We start from the raw sequence: 20,383 nt of genomic DNA on the forward strand, positions 1-20,383 counted from the left end.
CAAATACACGTAATTTAGGTCTGCAAGCAAAATGATGCTTACAGACACATTTTTACATTGATTGTAAAATGTAAGTATGACCTTCCAAAATCTGTTTTCCTTTATATCTCCAGCCAAGTAAGTATTCGGTGCTACCCAGTATAAAATGACATGTGACAGCTACTTGCTTAACTATAATTTTTGCAACTACCTCTTGATTACCATATACAAAAAGGCTCAGTGATTAGTTTTGACTGATTAACTCCTGTTTATAAACGACACAGAAAAAGACACATGGTGTTGGAGGATGAAATTTTGATCCTTCAGAAAGATGAAACCAAAGAACCTCCCACAGCAAAAGAGGACAATCCCAATCCATGCTCTGCACAGTCACTGCCAGCAGATGTTGGCCAGGCTGGGAAGATCAGGCAGGCAAGGATAATCAGGAATTCTCCTGTCAGAGTTCCAGCTGGGAATGAATGGTATGGTGTCAGTAATCTGTGCTCCTGGAAACCGTAGCTTTGTAAAAATAAGTATATAAACATATAAATGAATAAATTCCTGGAACCTGGATCCCTTCTGAAGACTGTACAGCCCATCTCCCAAAGTATTACCCAGGGATCTCTGATAGCAACCAAGCCCTAACACCTTTTCCCAAAGGATGTGGGGATGCTCTGCAGGCTGTGCTCACATCGCCAGCACAGCTTTTCCTGCTGGGTGCTGGTGGCTTGCCCCAAGTGCAAACGTGGTGAGAGAAAACACAGTGGGAGACCTTGGGAAATGACTCTAGGTGATATCCTGGTACAAGGGATGATACCTGAGAAGATATTTGCTGTCCATAAATATTTAAGCAAGTACTGTAGGAAGAAGGCTTACGGTTTCTTGCAATGTTATATTTCCTTTAATTGTCAGTATATCCTTATCAGCTGGTAGATGTGGTAGGTGTTCTGCTATTTGTCAAGAAAAACTGATCAAAATATGTGGGAACAGTTGTCAAGCAGCAGGAGGAAGAGGGAGCTGACTGGATCTTTCTGGTCATCTTCATCTCTGACTAGATTCAGTCGGGTTTTCTGACTTCTGGAATGGTCTTCTTTGCTAGCTTTTCCTCTTTAAAACAAAAAAAAAATCAACCCCAAACACAAACAGCTATCGTTAGGGAATATATTTTACCTTTTGAGGAAACTGATGGTTGAATAAGGTTCTATAGTTTTCCAGAAAGTGAAGATGAGTTTTATTTTCCACTTGGTACTTTTGATTATTTTTTCTCTTTGACAGTGTGAGGCAGTGCTCTTCTATCTGTGTAATTTTTGTGCGGCTGAAAAAGCAGAGATGAGGCAGCTCATTGCTAAGAGTGTCCAGTGAAATGTGGCCACGTCCTTCAGTTCTGCTTGTGCTGTTGTGTTTTTCTGAGAAGCTAGTCAGAGAAAGTCTGTTCAGAGGCCTGAGGTCTCAGAGCACAATAATGGTAATGCTTATGTACACTCACAATTTTTACTGTACCTTGTAGGCTTACCCACAGATTTAAACCCCTTTCCCTTTTTATTATGTTATCAAATAAAAATGTTTGCTCCATGATAAAAAAAAAAGGGAAAAGTAAATTCTAAATCGTGCATTTTACCTATAGCCAAATTGCTGCAGTATAAAGTAATCGTTCAAGTCCAGATTTATAGGGTTTCCCACCAAGAATTTTTATTCTGGTAATTCTGCTGTAGTTACCAGAATTGCAGGGTGCTCACATTTAAATCCACAGTCACCAGTGAGAGATTCCATGTAAGGCTGCTGATGAAAAGTGTTCCTGAGTGCAGACCGCATGGGAAGCTGAGAAGAAAAAACAGTATTATCTCATTTTCTTCTCCCTGTTTTGATGCTTTTGGAATGTGGCTGGAGATTGTTTACCCACAGATGCATGTTTGATTGGTTCCATGTGAATTGTTCCTACTCAATGACCAATCACCATCAGCTGTGTCAGACTCTGAGGAGTCACTCACGAGCTTTTATTATTCATTCTTGTTAAGCCTTCTGTCTGTATCATTTCTCTTTCTTCAGAATAGTTTTAGTATAGCATTCTCTTAATATACTATAAGTACGTATAAATAATGAATCAGCCTTCTGAGAACGTGGAGTCAGATCCTCATCTCTCACCTTGTCCTGGGGACCTCACAAACTCAACACTAGGCAAGGAGCAATGGGGTCAGACTGAAAGAGGGGAAATTTAGGTTGGATATACGGACGAATTTTCTTGCTGTGTGGGTGGTGGGGCACAGGCTGTGCAGAGATGTGGATGTCCCATCCCTGGAGAGAATCAAGGCCAGGTTGGAAGGGGCTTGAGTGACCTGGTTGAGTGGAAGATGTCCCTGCCCATGGCAGGGGGGGTTGGTTCTCGAGATCTTTAAGGCCTCTTCCAAACCAAACCATTCTGTGACTCTGTGGTTTGGCACCATGGTGTGGTTCACTTAAGTGAAGTGTTGTCACCCTATTCTTCTAAGCCTTCTGATGTTTACATTCTTGTAATGAACTTTCCCACACACTTTTCTGTAAATAATTATTGTTTTACATTCTTTTCTGGATGAGGAAAAATTTGATGGACTGTTGTCTTGTCCAGTGTCATTGGAGAGGTGGCACTGTCATCCTCCAACCCATTGTCACTCTTGAAAGTCTATAAATGTTGGAGTCAGAAAATAAACTTCCCTTCTTTTTACTTTGGAGGTTCCAGCATGTGTGTCATTTTATTTTGTCTTCTATAGCAACAGGGTGTGGGTTTTGTTTTTTTTTTTTTTTTTTTTTTTGGTTGTTTTTTTTGGGTTTTTTCACTTGCCAGTGGGCATCAGCACACTGCTGCAATGTGATTAGGAGTAACTCCAATCTTCTCTGGGCAGATTCTAGACATAGGCTGTTCATTATAGTATGAAATATAGCAATTCAGAGCTCAGCACCTTTCTTTCAAGTCTTTGCTAGGTATCTCCTTCTAGTGTTCTTAAAAAAAACCATCCCCAGACCAAAAATGTAGGTCCACATCAGCAAGCCTGCAGAAATCAAGAGGAGACTGATTTGATCCACAGCATTTGTGTTTTCCTTGCACCTCCATGCACCAAAGCCTCAGCATCTTTGCTGGAAGGAAGCTCAGTTCTTCTCTTGCTAACTCTGCATGTGTTCCATGCTTTTTGTGTCTGAACATGGAAGTGCTCAAAACGACTCTGCATTCTAATTGTAATTTTAATGTGTGTTTTTACTCAAAAAGGCTGAGGCCTCCAAAGTTAGTCAAAGGTCAGATGTTCAGCCCATCTCCACCTCTGTGATTTTTCTCCTGTTGTTGGGCTTGGGGTTTTCCTCTTTGAGAAGCAGATTTATGGTAACTGTACATCTATCTGTATGATAAATACATACAGCAGAAATTAGAATACCTTAAATTGATGTGCCCCAAGGGTTGTTGAACAGCCCAGGAAGCAATGCTGTGAGCTGATCCTCAATGTGAAGCCAGTCTGTAAAAGACAGTCTGGCACTTAACCAGCTCCAAAACAGGTTAGGACTGTTGCTTAAGGTAGCAAACAGAATAAAAAGAACAAATAGAGAAGAGAAAGGAAATAAAAGAGAAGGAATTTACATACAAATAAAAGCTGCTGGAAATGGACTCTAGTAATCCCAGTGCTCTGGTTTAACTCATCAAATTTTATCTCCTCACCAATCTGAGCAGAGATGAAGTGATATGGAATTGCATTCACACATCCTTCAAGGCAGGGAGAAGAGCAGAGTGAATTCATACCTTTTTCTCTTGGATGGAGCCATTTTTACCCAAGTCTGCAGCACCCATGGAACAACTGCATTTAAAAAAAGGACTTGGAAGGATTGGAAGGAAAGTTCAGCCACTGAAATGACGGCCCAGCCCACTGTGAAATGTCAGGGTTTATATTTTAGTTTTCTTCCAGTAGCTGCTGCTTTTCTCTTGGGATATTTTTTTCCTTCTTTTTAATAAATTCTCTTCCTTGCCTCACTTGAGCCCTGGGGTTTTCTCAGGGGTTTTATTAAGTGGTACTGGAGAGGAAAAACACTTGGGGACATAACACCTCCACACCCCAGACCTTCCCCCTGTATTTGCACACCAGTAGCTACAGTGGCCTAGACAGATCTCTGGAGGGAGAATGGAGAAAATCCTCCCTTGCTGTAGCTATTGGTGTGCAGGTAGAGCTTTCTATCAAAAGTCTGCAGAATTCTGATGCTCTGCAGCAACATGCTGAGATCAGACTTGGGTTAATGAAAGTAATGAAACCAGCACTTAGCTTCCAAATTGATTTCCATGGAGACACCTACACAGTAATAGTGTTTGGACTTTTTTATTCAATAAAAGTTTGAGCTATAAATATTCTCCATTTGCTTAATATTTACAGTTGTAAAATACTTTAGGATAGCCTACCCGTCACCTGTTGTTCAGCATCTCTATAAATGTCGTGAAAACATCATTGTGAAATAAAAACTTCTTGTTTCCAGCCCACAAACCCTACTTCCACACACTCACAAAATCAAATCAGAGACAAAAAAGGGGAGAGAAGGAGCTGCGGGGACAGGGAGCGGGAGGAATACAGTACAGCAGGCAACAATGCAGTACTTGCTACACAGTAGCAAAAGAAATGGGTACAAAATTTAGTCTGCTATAATGACAAGCTTCTCAGGACATTTGTGATGGACCAGCGTTGTCCAGTGCACTTCTGAAGGACCACTTGAAATCCAAATTCATTTTCACTGTTTTCCTGCAATTCCAGGCAGCGCTTGGATTTTCGGTTCTGGATAGGACCTCCCTGTAAAGATTGAGGCAAAAAGCAAAAGAAAAAGAGGGGTTTGTGTTAAACACTGACCTTGTTGCATTGCTGCTGTGGGGTAATACAAGTTATAAAACATTCCAGTGTCCATCTACTGTGAAGAACTTTACAGTCAGAGACAAGGTAAGTGCTGGATTTGGAATGAAGGTTCCTTTGTCACAGGCTGGTTTAATCTCTGATGCAGTTTGCAATAGTCTCAATTGCCTGGTTTCCATTTCAGCAAATGGGATTTCTGGAATTGAGCTGTGTTTCTACCCATGCATTTTAACCATAAAGAAGCCAAAGATTTCCTGTTTGCTTGAGTTCCCTGATTTTGTGGTTCTGCTGCACTTCTGAACACCAAATAAGGCAAAAGCCAGCCATGGTACACTGCATAAATGATAAAATGCAAAACCTGTTTTTTTCCTTAAATACTGAAATGTCTTTTATAATATTTTCTTGTTAACTCTCAGTATTGATTCTGTTCAATTCCCAGCTTAATGCTGCCTCATTAAAGCCTTGCCTTCATTTTTGAGTTGCATCAAGCTTTAAATCTCTGCTATCACACAAAAACCTATAGACCTCAATTACAATTAAATTGTCATGCAGGTGACATAAATTATATTTTCCCTTCTTTAAATCTATTTTCAGTTGGTTCTTTCCTCCTCTCTCATGTCTAAGGAAGGCAACAGATAACATGTACACATCAGTGTCTGGGAGGTTTCTTCCAAGATACATGGAGCGAGAGTAGAGCAATTGCACAGAAGTCTGAAAGTGGCCTTGTCTAAAAAGGACCTTGGACTTGTGTAGAGAATTACTGCCTTAATCTGTAAATCAAAGAAGGGATTTGGTGCAGATTAGTACACCTGAAGTATGGAAAGAGCAGAAGCATTGAAATTGCTTATATGGGAAAAAAGAGTTTCTGTAAAAAACCCAAAGCAAACACCCAATTCCATACAAACCCCCACCACCTCATAGCTTGTTCAAGTCTGTGTTATACCTAGTATGATAAAGTCATTACAAACTGGGAAGGCCATTGGCATAAACCCCACAGAAAGGCTGTGTGCTGCTCCCCAGCCAAGGGCAGCAGCCTGTGCCACTCAGTGCAGGTTCTGCTCCATGCGCACAGGCGGCTGAGGGTCCCCTCCTACACCACCAGTAATGCTTAGAAAGAACTTTCTCAGCTCAGAACCTGCACTGGGAGCTGAGGAAAGTTGTCCCACTTTTTGTCTTGCTAGAAAACTGCCTTAGTTGGGGTCCATTATTTGCCTGATTTCTGGACTTGGGATATGACTCTGTGCATGGCACTCTTGGGCTTCTCCTGTCATTTCTAATTTACTGGCATAAGAATAGGAACAGAATTCCCTCTCTCCATTTATTTGTGAAGTACAGCACTTGGAGCTCTCTTAGGTAGAGGAAAGCACAATGTTAAAACTTAAAGACTGCCATGAGGAGTTGGAATTTTTCTGCTTAATTCCCATTTGTGTCAGTGGTTAAGGGTTTTTTTCACTTGAATGGGCTGAAATGCCATGTGGATTTGGGGGTAGAGGAAGGAGGCTGTTCACAGTGGAGACAACGTTTTTTCCTTTTTTCTAAATTTTGTAGAGCAGACCTAGGTGTTATAGTAAATGTATTCATGAGAAACACTAATATAGGCAGCTACACAAAGTGTAAACCATTCCTAAGGAAAAACAAAACAAACAAGCAACCAAAAAAACATATAAAAAGCCCCCTCACACTCCTTCACTCTTTCTGAAGTGCCCTCATGTGAAATCTGGCTTTTATTTAACAGAAACAAGTGAGCTGGGAGATAAAAAGCCAAGGAAGCTCTTTTTGATGTGGGGAAAGTGCTCTGCATTGGCTACTGAAAACCAGCCTGCTGAGCACACTGGAGCTGCTGTATGGAATATAAAGAGACATCAAAATTAAGCAGTGGTTAATGTGTGTGAATTGAGTATTGCAGAGAGCACAGATGCTTCTAGCAAGATGTGGTTTTTTTAACCACAAAAGGGAAATGTGAAGGCTCAAGCCCTGTGAGGAGCTAAGCTGTCCTGTTTCTGAGATGAGAGGCCTGTGCAGAGCCACTGCTTCAGCATTCAGAGTGGGTGCAGTGTACACTTTACTCAGACTCGTTAAGAAAATTAAATCCTCCCCAAAGAATTAGGCCCAAACATTCTGCATTCTGCTGCACTCTGCCCCAGGGGCTCTTGCGAAATCCAGCTGTGGTGAAGGTGTGAGGACAGGGCTGGAGCACAGCTGGATGAGCACTCACAGTTTCCCTCCACAGCAGCTCTGCAGGGAACTGGGCAGATCACTGAAATCCTCACAGAACCCTTGTTCTCCTCTGCACAGAGCCTTGCATGTGCCTTACAGCAATGGCCTGGGATGCAGCAAGGAGGAAAGGCAGCATCAACACTGCTGGCTCTCAGATCCACATGGACAGGGAGGTACAAGAGCAGTGCCTGCTTCAGCTCTGGCTCTGCTTTGGCTTTAGAACTGCTCTGAAGTACAGGGAGGAAGGTTTCTATGGTAGTTACTTAAAATTTCCTGTTACTTTTCTACTTAACTGTGTTTGTTTTCACCCCTTCATATGCCCAATCCAAGCCTGGGACAGTGGTATTGTCCTGTCAGCTCTGGATTGCTGACAGTGCACCTAATACAGGTTGCAAGGCCTGAACTAGTGAGCTGTGTAAGGATTAAAGCTCACAAACTGAGTAACTCCGGGAAAAAAAATGAGCAGGCAGGACTGAGGCATCAAAAGCTAACACTGTCTTTTGCTCCTCTACCTGGCTTGGCCTCCAAATTCCAGCATTCCTGAATGGTTTCTGCAGTCTGTTGTCATCACTAGCATTTGGAACCCTAAAGCCAAATGCAGGCAAAGGTGCCCTTTAAATTAATTATTATTTTGCCCTTTTTTTTATAGTAAGCAGTTATCCAAACTTGTATAAAACTCTCATAGCTGGATTTACTGCATGCTTGGCAAAAGGGTTTACTGTGTTGCTACACTTCATGCTCAGTGAAAGGAGAGTTGCCCATCTGGGTTCCTTCCCCCATTCTAGGCAAGATCTCCGAACTTTCCAATTTAAAGGCAAAAATTGATAGCCCAGAGTAATGTCTTTAATCATGAAACATTATACATAATTCTGTAGGCTGAAACAAGTTCCAAGAGGCATTGTGGGCAATTGAACAGAATTAGGATTAAGATCACTGATGATGAGAGACAGCACAATGGAGTCTCAAGAGGATAAATAAGCATCCACGTCAACTCTTCTGTAAAAAATGGACTGAATGTGTCAGCACTAACAGGTTTGACTGAAAACTGCTTGGTTTTTGCAAAGCAAATTGAAGCAATTCTTGTGAGAAACACAAATGTTCTCAGCTCCTGCTGGTACTCAGACACACAGAAGACTGGTTGGGTGATTCGTAAGTGTACTTTTAATGCTAGCACTGTCTCAAGTCAACATCCTGGTACACAGAGTGGAAAGCAATGCTTTTGACTTCCTTTAGAGTTATTGCACTTTCTGCATTTCTACTGGATGTAAGGGGTTTCCTTCCCAGTCTTTCACTACTGCAGAATTTATCCAATAACATGGCATTTAAGGACACCATCTGATGTGTCTGCAAGCCCTTGCAGTACAAAGTTGTGACATGCTAGTTTTTGCTGAACTGTTCTATGGGATCTTTTTTGGTTTACTGGGGGTGGTGGATGCACAGTTACCAAACCTGATCACTTTGTAAGACCTGGTCACTTGTAGAGAAGAGGGATGTTAAATGAGGGCTGGAGGTGGTCAGCATTACTGAAAATCAGACTGATGGCTGTTTTTAAGGAGTTACTCTAAAGTGAACACTTTTCCTTTCAGAGTTCCAACCTGCTTTTTATATTAAAGCTCATTTTATTCTACCTGAAAGAGAAAAAACATGCTTGTCTAAACATGGATTTTTCAGAAAAAGGTCTTAAAAGGTTAATAAGTATATCCAGCCTCCTATCACAGACACTGTATAGATCACTGCATTCTCTAGTCTATTAACTTTCTATGTGGACCTCAATCAGTGACATCAAATATTTACATGTTCACTCTGCCTTTGAGGCAGAAACTCTAATCTTTGCTGTTGCTTTGATACATTTGAATCAAAGAATTATGGTGAGGAGTATGAGACAATCTCCACTTCAAACAGAACACTTGTTTGAATTTCCCAGGAATACTGGGGTACATTTTCAGTGACTGTTAGTACACTAAATTTAAACCTAAAGAAAATTACTCAAATTATACAAGGCATTTTTTTCCTCCATGTGATTCACCTCTGTATGGATGTGGAAGCAATAGGAAAATATTCACAGGAAGAGGGGAATAATTTATCCCATGCATTTTCAGTATTGCCCATTTCTTAGAAATATTGGATGATGTTATTCAGTTTAAATTTTCTGCTTTTTAGCTGTATAAAGGATATAGATATATATAATATAGAGGAAATTTATTAATTTCTTCTTGAATCCGAAGAAGTACGACAAATTTTCCAACTCTTTTGTCTAACAGGTGTGCTCTAAGTAAAGCAGGCTCTTTAAACTATCTTTTCCTGTTCAAATCTTTCATCAATTAACTTGAACTATTTTAATTCAAATATTTCTCCCTGAAGTATATTGATAGCTGCCCTTACTCAAAGACATGTTTCCTAATATATTTTATATGACTACTGTGAAAATGAGGTGCATTTAACTGCTTTTATATATATGAAAGCAGGTTTATATATTAAAAATACATTGTTATCTGTTCAGCTATTTGGATCTTTATTTAAAGGGTAGCTAGGCACGCGAGAATTTTTACAAGACTCACTTAAAATGAGAATTTATTTTTCCAATACTAAGCAAAACAAATTATTATGAACAATGTAAACTTAAAGAGTGTTATAGTAGGCATCAGCCAAACCATTTCTTAAGGAAAATGCACTCCTGCACTCAAGTTCTGTTGTCAGGTAGCCACCCAAGCACTTACATCCACTTGCTGGTACTCAGTGTGTAAATACTGTGAAACATCCTCTGACAGTGGGATTAGACACACCATTCAACTGTTACACAACTTCAATGTCTACATCACAATTTTGTCTCATTCCTTTCCCAAGACATCTGAGTGTTCAGGTTTTACATGATCATAAGTGCTAAATTCTCTAATGCTGCACTACATTTTTAATACTGCAGCTGTGACAAATCAAATGAAGCAGCCTCATCTGTATGTCCAGAGCAGGATTTAGTAACTAGGTGTCTGTGCAATCATTTTCTGATTTGCTTACTCTAAATTGGATGGTCTGATTTGCTTACTCTCTCCAGACTGTAGAAATACACAATATTGTTAATTAAGGTATTAAAATAAAAGCAAATAAACCTGGTACAAGGAAATGCAGCTTCATTCAGAGAATGTAATTGGAATAGAAAAGAAATTAGAGAGATGCAGCATAAAAATCAGAAATGGAACACATGGATCTATACCTATCACTAACATTTCTCCACATATCTCCACATATAAAAAAAAATTATCACAGATTTATAACAGGTTGCAGTCCTGGAAATAGCAAAATTAAGAAAATAATGACTTGAAAATAATTAAATTCAAGCCTTTACTGAAATACCAAGAAGCTATTCAGGATATCACAGCTGGAAATGTGTTTCACTAGAGAAAATTGGGATTAGACTACAAAACTAGAAGTTTTGGAGAAGAATACATTAGCCAGACTAAGATATTTTACAGAAAGTAAACATGAATTATTACTCTATCAGCAATGGCCAGGAAATCTTCCTGACATGCTAGAAAAACACACAGAAACAACTATTCTAGGTGTATGATGTGATTTTTGTAATTAATTATTGAACAGTCACAGGGCTGGGGGGTGGCTGTGGCAGAGTGGAGAGCAGATTAAAAAGGGAATCCTTTATCCATACACAGCCCTGATTAATAATTATGGTAAATGCAGAACTTACAGCTGCATGCATTGTTTGGTTTTTATTTGGCAGCAAATCCCGGTGATGTTGTGTTATGTGGATCTTCCGAGAGCCAGGATTACCTAGCAAGTCATTTGTGGAAAAGGAAGGACTGGCCTGATGCTCTGCAGTTGAGGGTGATGTGCTGGGTTTTCCTGACCACAGCTGTCCTGAGTAACCACTAACAGGACTCAGAAATCACTGCCTTTTTGGGAACTTAAAGGAGTAAGCTGCAGGGATGCATGTTGATGAGGGGTGATTCACAGATTGATATTTCTGATTTTATTTTCCTCATCACTAAACGGGATGATGGTCACACTTGTCTTTTGTGCCTTCCTTTGCCCTAATCTGCCTGCTTATCCTACTGGGCAGCACTCAGAAAACTCCATGTGCAGAACCCACCACATTCAGTGCTCACTGGCTACTCAGTGCTCCAACTCTGATACTCAAGTACTAAATTAGAATGTGTTTCTAAACTATGTCAGCTCACAGCAACAACTACAACTGCTACATTTTATACTCTCTCTAGTAGAAGAGTTGGATATAGGCAAATCCTGCATTTTAAACACTTCTGGAGCTATATGTGAGACTTAACCTATGGAAAATATCCAAAGTCAATGCTTTGCCCAATGTTTTCTGCAGGGTAATTCTTCTCCAACTAAATCCAGAATTCTTTACTTTCTTTTCATTTATTGCACCATGCAACAGCTGCTTGTGTAGTGAAACAATACCTTGATAGAACCAAGAAAAAAAAACAGGAGTGCTGGAGACATTTGCTTCATTTGTTTTAATACTGCATTTTGTGAAACTCTCAGGGAAGTTACCTTTTTCATTCTAACATAAATTATTTCTGCAAAAACAACTCAGGCTTGATTCATCTGCTGTGATCTAGGCTTGCTTCAAGATGTTTAAAGTGTAAGACAGAGGAAGGCAACAAAGATGTTTTGAAGTGTGATGGACTATTCAGAGGGTGGGGAATTACAAAATACAGTAACATGAAATAAAAACAGGACTTTGCTTAGTAGGGGAATGAAAATTAGCGTTCAAAAGTGTGCATAGCTGTGAATAGCACTGAGGAACTGGTAAACAAAGCTTCTAAGGAAAAAATAAGTGTTAGGTTAAAAATTTGCTACAACTATTGGTGATTTATCAGAGTATAGGAAACCTGCTGAATTCATTGTCTCAGACATCAGTGCTCAGTGACTGACTAGATGTTTTTGATGGGCTGAGTTAATTTTAAGAGTGCTGAGAACTCATTTTAGGCATGCTGAGATGATCATTCAGATAAACCAAGCCTCAATCTTCTCGAAGAGAGCAAGTCAGGGGTCAAGAAGGAAATCCTCCTCATGGACTTACAATGAATTGCTGGCTCACAACAGCTCATTTCTGTGGAACAGCAAGCACTGACCATTGCCTGGGGCAGTCTTCTGGATAAGGTAAATAATCCACTTAATTAATTTTGTGATCTGTGATGCAGCAAATTGTACACTCCTAGGTTTTGCCTTCCTATTTGGTTTTAATAAAAGTACTATCACTGTGGTACACAGAATTACAGAAGTGTCCTTTTAGATCATTGAGTTCAACCATTAATTCAACACTAGCAATTTCATAACCCAACCGAACCATGTCCCTAAGTGCCACTTCAGGGTGTCTTTTAAATATCTCCAGGAATTGGGACTGCACCACTTCCCTGGGCAGCCTATTCCCCTGCCTGACAACCCTTTCCTGATATCCAATCTAAACCTCCTCTGGCACAACTCGAGGCCATTTCCTCTCGTCCTAGCACCGAGAAAGACACCAACACCCACCTGGCTAAACCTCCACTCACACAGAGCAATGAGGGCCCCAGGAGCCTCCTTTTCTTCTGACTATACACCCCCATGTCACCATGATATTTTCTGAAAAATCCTCTTTGCCTGGGATTTTCTCCTGGGAAGCTGAGAAGCCCCAGAGAGGAATGAAAACAATAATTATCTGATTGCTGCTCTTGTGTTTGCTGCTTTGGAATGTGGCTTGGGCATTGTTTGCCAACAGGTGAATGTTTGATTAGTTCCATGTGAATTGTTTTAATTTAATGACCAATCATGGTCCAGCTGTGTTGAGGCTCTGAGGAGTCACAAGTTTTTATTATTCATTGTTGTTAAGCCTTCTGATGTATCCTTTCTCTTTAGTATAGTTTTAGTATAGCGTAATGTAATGTAATATATAATATAATATTATATGAATAATATAATATGATATGATATGATATGATATAATATAATATAATATAATATAATATAATATAATATAATATAATATAATATAATATAATATAATATAATATAATATAATATAATATAATATAATATAATATAATATAATATAATATAATATATCAGCCTTCTGAGAACATGGGAGTCAGATTTTCATCTCTCACCTCGTCCTGGGGACCTCACAAACATCATCACAAACCCCCGATAGTGAGGGATTCAAACCTATACACATTCACATCTTGCAGCTGTAGCTCATGCCTAGGAGAACCTCACTGCCTTATTCTTTTTCTTTTTCTCTCCATGGATGAAAATACTGTTCTAATATAGCACAAATCTGTGAAGAACACAACTTCACATTGCTATTTACCAGCCTTAGCATAGGTTATACCTAGTTACTCTTCTTCAGCCAGATAAATGAAAAACTCCTTTCAGCACAACTAGGAAACCCAAGATTTTTATATTTTTCCCAGACACGTTAACAGATTTCCAAAGGTTTATGGGGTTTAGATGAGATTATTTGTGAGAAATAACTCCCTTGGAAAACAAAAATACTGAATGATGATTTTATTTCTTTTGTGTGTGTGTTGTATTTAATTAATCTAAGTTTTCTAATCTGAATGCTTCATAAGAAGGAGGCTTAATGCATTTTAACCCATAAACTGAACTACTTGCACTATCATTATATGCTTATGGTTAAACCAGTCTCTAGGGCCTAAGAAATAAATTGAGTGCAAAGTGAAGAAAATTAGGAAATGAATTTGCACCGGTATTTCAATTGATCTGCATATTCTAACATGGAATTTAGGCTGAGCTCCTTAGGACTCTGATCATAGTGTCTAGTTATTGCAAATGGCTTTTTCACCACTAACCACACAAATCTGATTATAACTGATATTGGGAAAGTAATGTCCTTGCTGCTGCAGCACAAACCTTGTGCAGTTTACTCAGACAGCAATGAAAATAACCTATTTTTTTTTTTTGGTCTGATATACTGAGTGCCACCACTCTTGGTTTCAGGACACCAGACTTGATGGCCTGATCATTTCACTGAATAACAAACAGACAATTACTTGGTAGCCAGATCTCGCTTACACACATCCTGCTTTTGTCTCCATTGGGAGTAAAGATGCAACTTTTACTGACTTGATAGGGAGAGAGTCTTGGGGCTTTAGCTGCTCACAGTGACCCCAAGATGGGTTAGAAAGTCTCTTTTCCCAGCCCGGCGGTCGAAGAAGGAGTCAGAGCTCTTCAGTTCTCGTTCTCAAGGTTGTTTATTGTTTTTTATCTATAAAATTCTTTCTCTGGCCTGCTGAGGTCTGTTCAGCAGGACAGTCAGAGGCACTCTGCCTGTCCCTGGGGTGGTGTTATATTTTTATACTAAAAACTATGTGTATATTATTTACAATAACTTCCCAACACCTATCACCTATGTTAGACAGTGAGCCTCTACTCTAAACCAATCCCAAAGTGCCACCATCACAGCAGAAGATGGAGGCTAGGAAGAAGAAGGAAAAAGGACAAGGAATGCCCAAATTTTAGAATGGGGACTCTGAGCCCCCATTCTAAAAACCACAAAAATCTATTTTTCACCCTGATAAACTCACTATCATTCTACTTAAACTTTTTTGACTTGTAATTCTTCATATAAAGGTTGGTAATTGTTTTTCTATGGGTCAAGATCAAAGGCACATGGGGGTCTTGGGCTCTGTGCCAAGGTCTCTGAGCTCCCTGGGCAGGGGCTGGAGCCATCCAGGGCAGCCAGAGGAATTTCCTGGGTTCCAACATCAGACTTTTGTTTTCAGCTGGGAATTTAGAAATAATAACAGCAAAACTCTTTCCATCCCTCCCACAGCTGGGGAATGCAGAAGCCAAGCAGAGACTGGTGATGCAAAGGAGGAAGCAAAAGCAGAGTTCAGATCTCCTGAACCTCAGGCCCTTCCCTTGCGGGTTATCACTCTGGTTGCAGGAGACATTCTGGATTTGGCCGTGGTTTGGCATGCCTGACATGACAATGTCATGCAGAGCCTGGCAGCACCTGTCATCTGCAATTGCTGGATGCAGTCTGGACAGCTGAAATGAGCAAGAATCATGTGCAACTCGAACAAATAATTTCTTTGTAAATAGATGTGGTATTTAAAATTAGATGCTAAAATATGCAAATAGGGTATCTGTTTTGAACGAAAAACATGGGTATGTGCTAACTTTCTTCTAAATTAATTCAGCACAAGTGTCTTTGGAGCTTAAATGTGGTTCTCAGGAGAGTAAATACTGCATAATGTGATATGCTAGAAAAGATCTGAAATGCACCCACTAAAAGCTCGTTTTACTGCTGTATTCCACACCAACTTTCTAGCTGGCAAGTTCTACACCGATTTGCAAAAATTCAAACTGTCTGCTAGAAAATTACTCCAAATAGAAAACTGAACTGATACAATGAAATTTTGGTTACCACTAGCTATGGCAATAATTAACAAGTAAATTTAGCATCAGTTGGCAATAACTGCCAAGTAAATCTAACATCAGTTGTTAAAACACAATATTGTATAGTAATATTTCTTTTCCATATTTTTTGTAAATGCTAATTTTTTAGCATTGACATTTTCGTATTTAAGTTGCAGTCAAGTATTCAAAATGGAGAAAACGTGTATGCATTTAAATTTTTGTACTTCTCCATTCCATTCTGCATAAATGATACTAAAGATGTTTATAGGCTTTTAGTAAGACATAGTCCACGATGAATAAAAAAGAAGCATTTTAATGCACCTCTTTTAAAATTCATATTGTCATATTGAAATATGACAAGAATATTAAGTTACACATTTAGGGACCAATTTATGAGAGAAAAATGCAAATTGAAATATTAACTACAGTTTTCTCATGTCTAAGCAGAACAATGGTTCAGCTTCCTCATCCTCCAGCTATCACACCTTCTGCTGTTACCCAGTTAGTTCAAATATGAAGTACAGGCAAGCTGGGGTAATATTTGAGCAAAAAAATCAGCAAAGAACACCTAAATATAGAAACGCTGCTGATGCACACCAACACTGAGCCATGGGGTTTGTGGAAGTGCTCTTTTATGTCTGAGGTTCAAAACTCCACACTTGGCAACACTGGTTACTTAAAAATCAGATTGCCTCACTAAAATACAGGGCTTAACCGAGTCTATTGGCTCATTTAATGGAATAATTAGGTTCTGTTTTTCTTTATATTTCTCCTGCAGGATGCAAGTCTGAATTTCTTTGAACAGGATCACCATCCCTTCCTGTTCTGAGCTGCCAGGCAAACAGCACTGCCTAATTACACAGCTCTGTAGCAGTACAGCATGGCTTAAACTACAGAGACACACTGAGAGTATTTGCATCCCTTGTGGTTAGAAATACCACATAAATCCAAATCCTTTGCAAATCAATGATGCTGCTTTGCCAGTCTGTGGCTCTCATCATGGAAGAATCTGATGAAGGGGATGGGGGCCACTGTTCCCTCAGACACACAGAGCCCTGCTGAGATGAATCTCTCTTGTATGCTGGTGTCCTTGGCTAATGGATGGGATGCAAACAGGAGTGGACATCAGAATTTGGCTGCTGTAAAATGGTGTTGGGCTTTGCTTCTGCATGCTGTGTGCTCAGCAAGGGGGCATCTGAAATTGGTACAGAGAGATTCTCTGCTTGCTTCCTAGCCCATCAGTTTAATCTTGCTATGCAGCTGCACTCCTTTGCTTCTCTGGGCTGTGGCACTGGGTAACCTAGCACTGCACTACCTTTATTTTCATTAGATAAAGGTGGGTAAGAGAAACTTAAAGGCAAAAGCCTTTAGGAGGAACGAAATGTAAATTCAGTAATTTTAAGGTCTATTGTTTCTTTATACAGCTAAACAGATCTCCTTATCTAATACCTATTTAAATAAGATCTAAATCATCATATTTATCTGAGGACTACCTGTAACAACTCAGTAATTAATATGCTTGTCTGTCTTCCCTCTTCTTTCCCAAGCAATTCCTACTATGATATTTAGGAAACACATATTGTAACTACAGCCATCAGCAACAAATTTTATTTACAATTCCTGGCCATAGCATAAACTACTCCCTCCAAGCATTTATGAATGGGAAGACATCCTGTGGAAACCTTCAGCAGTGACTAGAATCACAATTCTCCACACCATGCACAAGATATGGGAACAGGAGGGTGCTGAGAGCAGGCCCTGCACATCTTCTCCCTCCCAGGAAGGAAGTGGTGAGTGCCCATCCCTAGAGATGCAGATTCTTCCTACCTTTCTATGGCAACCACACTGGAAGCTGAATTACTGAAATTAGCTAAGTATGAAACAGCTGTAAATGATTAATCCCAAGTTTGTAGCTCAGCCTGGTGTCCTTTCTTTTGCCTCTTTTTACACGGAGCTCTCCCCTGTTGCATTTCTCACAACAGCAAAAAGTGAGAGCGTGGCTTGTCTGGTTAGAATGGAATGGTCACATCCCTGTCCAACTAAACAGAATCAGGATAGCTCATGATAAAGAGTAATTACAGAAAAATTTTCCCCTTTTGCCTTTGCTATGCCTCTGGAGGAGCCCCAACGAGGTAAGTGAACTTTCCAACTACTTTCCTGCCACCCAGGTGAGTACATAGAGACAAATTTCACTTGTAGGCCAGGCAACTGACTCTGCATCAGCAATAAAGCTGGAAAATCAGATTGGAGACTGAGAGACTTCTTAAAATCCTGCAAACTTGGGATTTGTTCTCTGAAAAACCTGGTTGCAGCACTGAGAATGTACTGCTTCTCCAGAACATCAACAAACCTAATCCTATCAGAGAACTGATAGGATGGCCACAAGCAGTTTCTACCAAGAGATGTCCTGAGGCCTCACCTTCCCAGGTGCTCTGGCCTTCATTTCCCACAGCCCCTTCTCTGCCACCCACCAGACCCTGTAGCACCATCACTGCAGCAGTCCCAGCAGCTTCACTGAGCTCTGGGCACAGTGACACTGAGCTCTGGGCACAGTGACACTGAGCACTGAGCTCTGGGCACAGTGACACTGTAAAATGGGTACAGAGACACTGAGCTCTGGGCACTGGGGACAGTGACACTGTAAAATGGGCACAGTGACACTGAGCACTGAGCTCTGGGCACAGTGACACTGAGCTCTGGGCACTGGGCACAGTGACACTGAGCTCTGGGCACTGGGGATAGTGACACTGAGCTCTGGGGACAGTGACACTGAGCTCTGGGCACTGGGGACAGTGACACTGAGCTCTGGGCACAGTGACACTGTAAAATGGGTACAGAGACACTGAGCTTTGGGCACTGGGGACAGTGACACTGTAAAATGGGCACAGTGACACAGAGCACTGAGCACTGGGGATAGTGACACTGAGCTCTGGGGACAGTGACACTGAGCACTAAGCACTGGGGATAGTGACACTGAGCTCTGGGGACAGTGACACTGTACAATGGGTACAGTGGCACTGAGCTCTGGGCACAGTGACAATGAGCACTGAGCACTGGGGATAGTGACACTGAGCTCTGGGGACAGTGACACTGAGCACTGGGGACAGTGAGAAATGCTGCTGAGCTGGTGCTTCGTCCCGGCCCTGGATTCCATGGGAGCTGCCGCTGCTGCCAGCAGTGTCTGCACCTGCTCCTGGCCAAAACCAGCTCACAGCCTGAGGTTTTGCTTTCCTCATGCTTCATGATGTCAAAGCAGCTTCCTTGAGACCAAGTTTCAAATCATATTTTACTAAAATTCTGACCTTTTTCCACCAAATAATTCTTGCCTCTATCTCCTCTGCCTTGTCTAATTTCTGATCACTTACTGGGCTTTTTGCTGGAAGCTCTAACTTGGTTCTGATTAAATGAAAAAGTGATGAGACAGACTGAACTAGGTGAGCTGTCAAACACCTAGAAAACATTCTAGCATAAAAGTATTTCCAAAACAAACATTTCTCTAAGAGAAGACTTGACAAACAGCCTGAACAATAAAATTTTTGAACACCACCCAGTTGATGGGACTCTTTTCTGGGCTAATTTACATAATTTGACATAATTACTGTTGTAAACACTTGAAGAAGCTTTGCAAGCAAGAATGCCACCAAAGCCTACATTTTATTGGGTCTCATTGCATTTGGCAGCTGTACAAAACTGTGGAGCATGGAAATGTGCTCAGATAGATCCTGATTGTACAAACACATACTACAAGCTTTGAATGCTCAATGTAAGTTTCTATACAGGACAAAGATACCAGAGGTAGTGATTCCCTCCAAGTGCCTGCCCATCAAACCACAGTTTTGTCCACAAAGTAACAGTGGACATCTGGCTGCCTGACTCCAACTGCCTGCAACTGAAGATAGCCAGGGAATTTAAAATTTTAAAACCAAAGTAAAGGTAAAATAAAAAAAAGAAATAAAATTTGATATATATGCACAACACATATATATAGATGTGTATACACATACTTCTGATCTAAAAGATGTGGCTTAATAATTAATTAAATAGTTCTTTAATAGATCTGCAGAAGCAAGGAGTCCCCTAACTGAGGGTAACCCATCTTCTTCTTTTGCCATGTGGAATTCACTCATCATAACACAGTACAAAGGAGGATGAGAGTGTTACCCAAAGGATTTTTTTTTTTTTAAGCTGTACAGTTTTCTATCAACCAGACTGCTGTCCACGTCCCATCACAGACTACTGTGGGGCCTCTCAGATTATAGTGCTTCCTCATTCAAACTAATTTACCATAAATGTCTGTCAGGAAAAATACAGATTTTTGTGCTGGTCAGGGAAATCTAGTACAGCTGGTTTATCCTGCTTTGGGTGGCCAGTCTTTTCCTGTTCCCCTTCTCAGAGAATTCCCCACTTGCCCTGCTGTATTTTTACTTACCTACACCATCAGACATTCCCATGGAATGGCTCAAGAGCCCAGAGAAGTCAAAGCATAGCTCCAGCTAAAAGAAAGTGCTACAAAAGGCTACAACCAGCATCTACATTTTAATTAGTAGTTCAAAAATTTCAAGGCAATATAAGCATCAGTATGATACAGTAGTCCTGCTCACTGCACATATGGAAAACAAAAACCAGAGCTTTAAAGATGTAATGAAAAGAGTCTTTTTAGAGAGAACTTCCAAGATGGCCACACAGATACATCTTTTCACCAGGCTAAATGGCTGCACTTCATATGGAGTTCATCAGCTGATCTTGGCAAGCTGTGATTACATTCATTAACTTTCTTCTAACTTACAGAATGTACCCCAGTGAGCAATAATGGCATTTTAATTGTATTCGGTCTTAGCAAAATCCTTTTTGAACAGAAAACTTTTAATTCTTTCATTTGTCTCTTAATTTATCATGAAGAAACAACTAACTAGCTTTCACTTCTCTCAGGGAAATGTTCCTTTGCA

The 20,383-nt window shown here is 40.3% G+C and overlaps 1 protein-coding gene across 4 annotated transcripts in view; it reads right to left on the reverse strand.

Annotated features, from left to right (window-relative positions):
* Positions 1 to 4,291: 4,291 nt before the first annotated feature.
* GALNT18 (polypeptide N-acetylgalactosaminyltransferase 18) overlaps positions 4,292 to 20,383 on the reverse strand; it is a 222,538-nt gene continuing 206,446 nt past the window's right edge. For all 4 annotated transcript variants that reach the window (XM_059475231.1, XM_059475229.1, XM_059475230.1 and 1 more), the window contains one exon: positions 4,292 to 4,769. In XM_059475231.1, coding sequence (XP_059331214.1) covers positions 4,623 to 4,769 — 147 coding nt within the window. In that variant the 3' untranslated portion in view covers positions 4,292 to 4,622. The remainder of the gene's footprint in view (positions 4,770 to 20,383) is intronic.

This window comes from Ammospiza nelsoni, chromosome 6, assembly GCF_027579445.1.
Source record: "Ammospiza nelsoni isolate bAmmNel1 chromosome 6, bAmmNel1.pri, whole genome shotgun sequence".
Lineage (NCBI taxonomy): Eukaryota > Metazoa > Chordata > Aves > Passeriformes > Passerellidae > Ammospiza > Ammospiza nelsoni.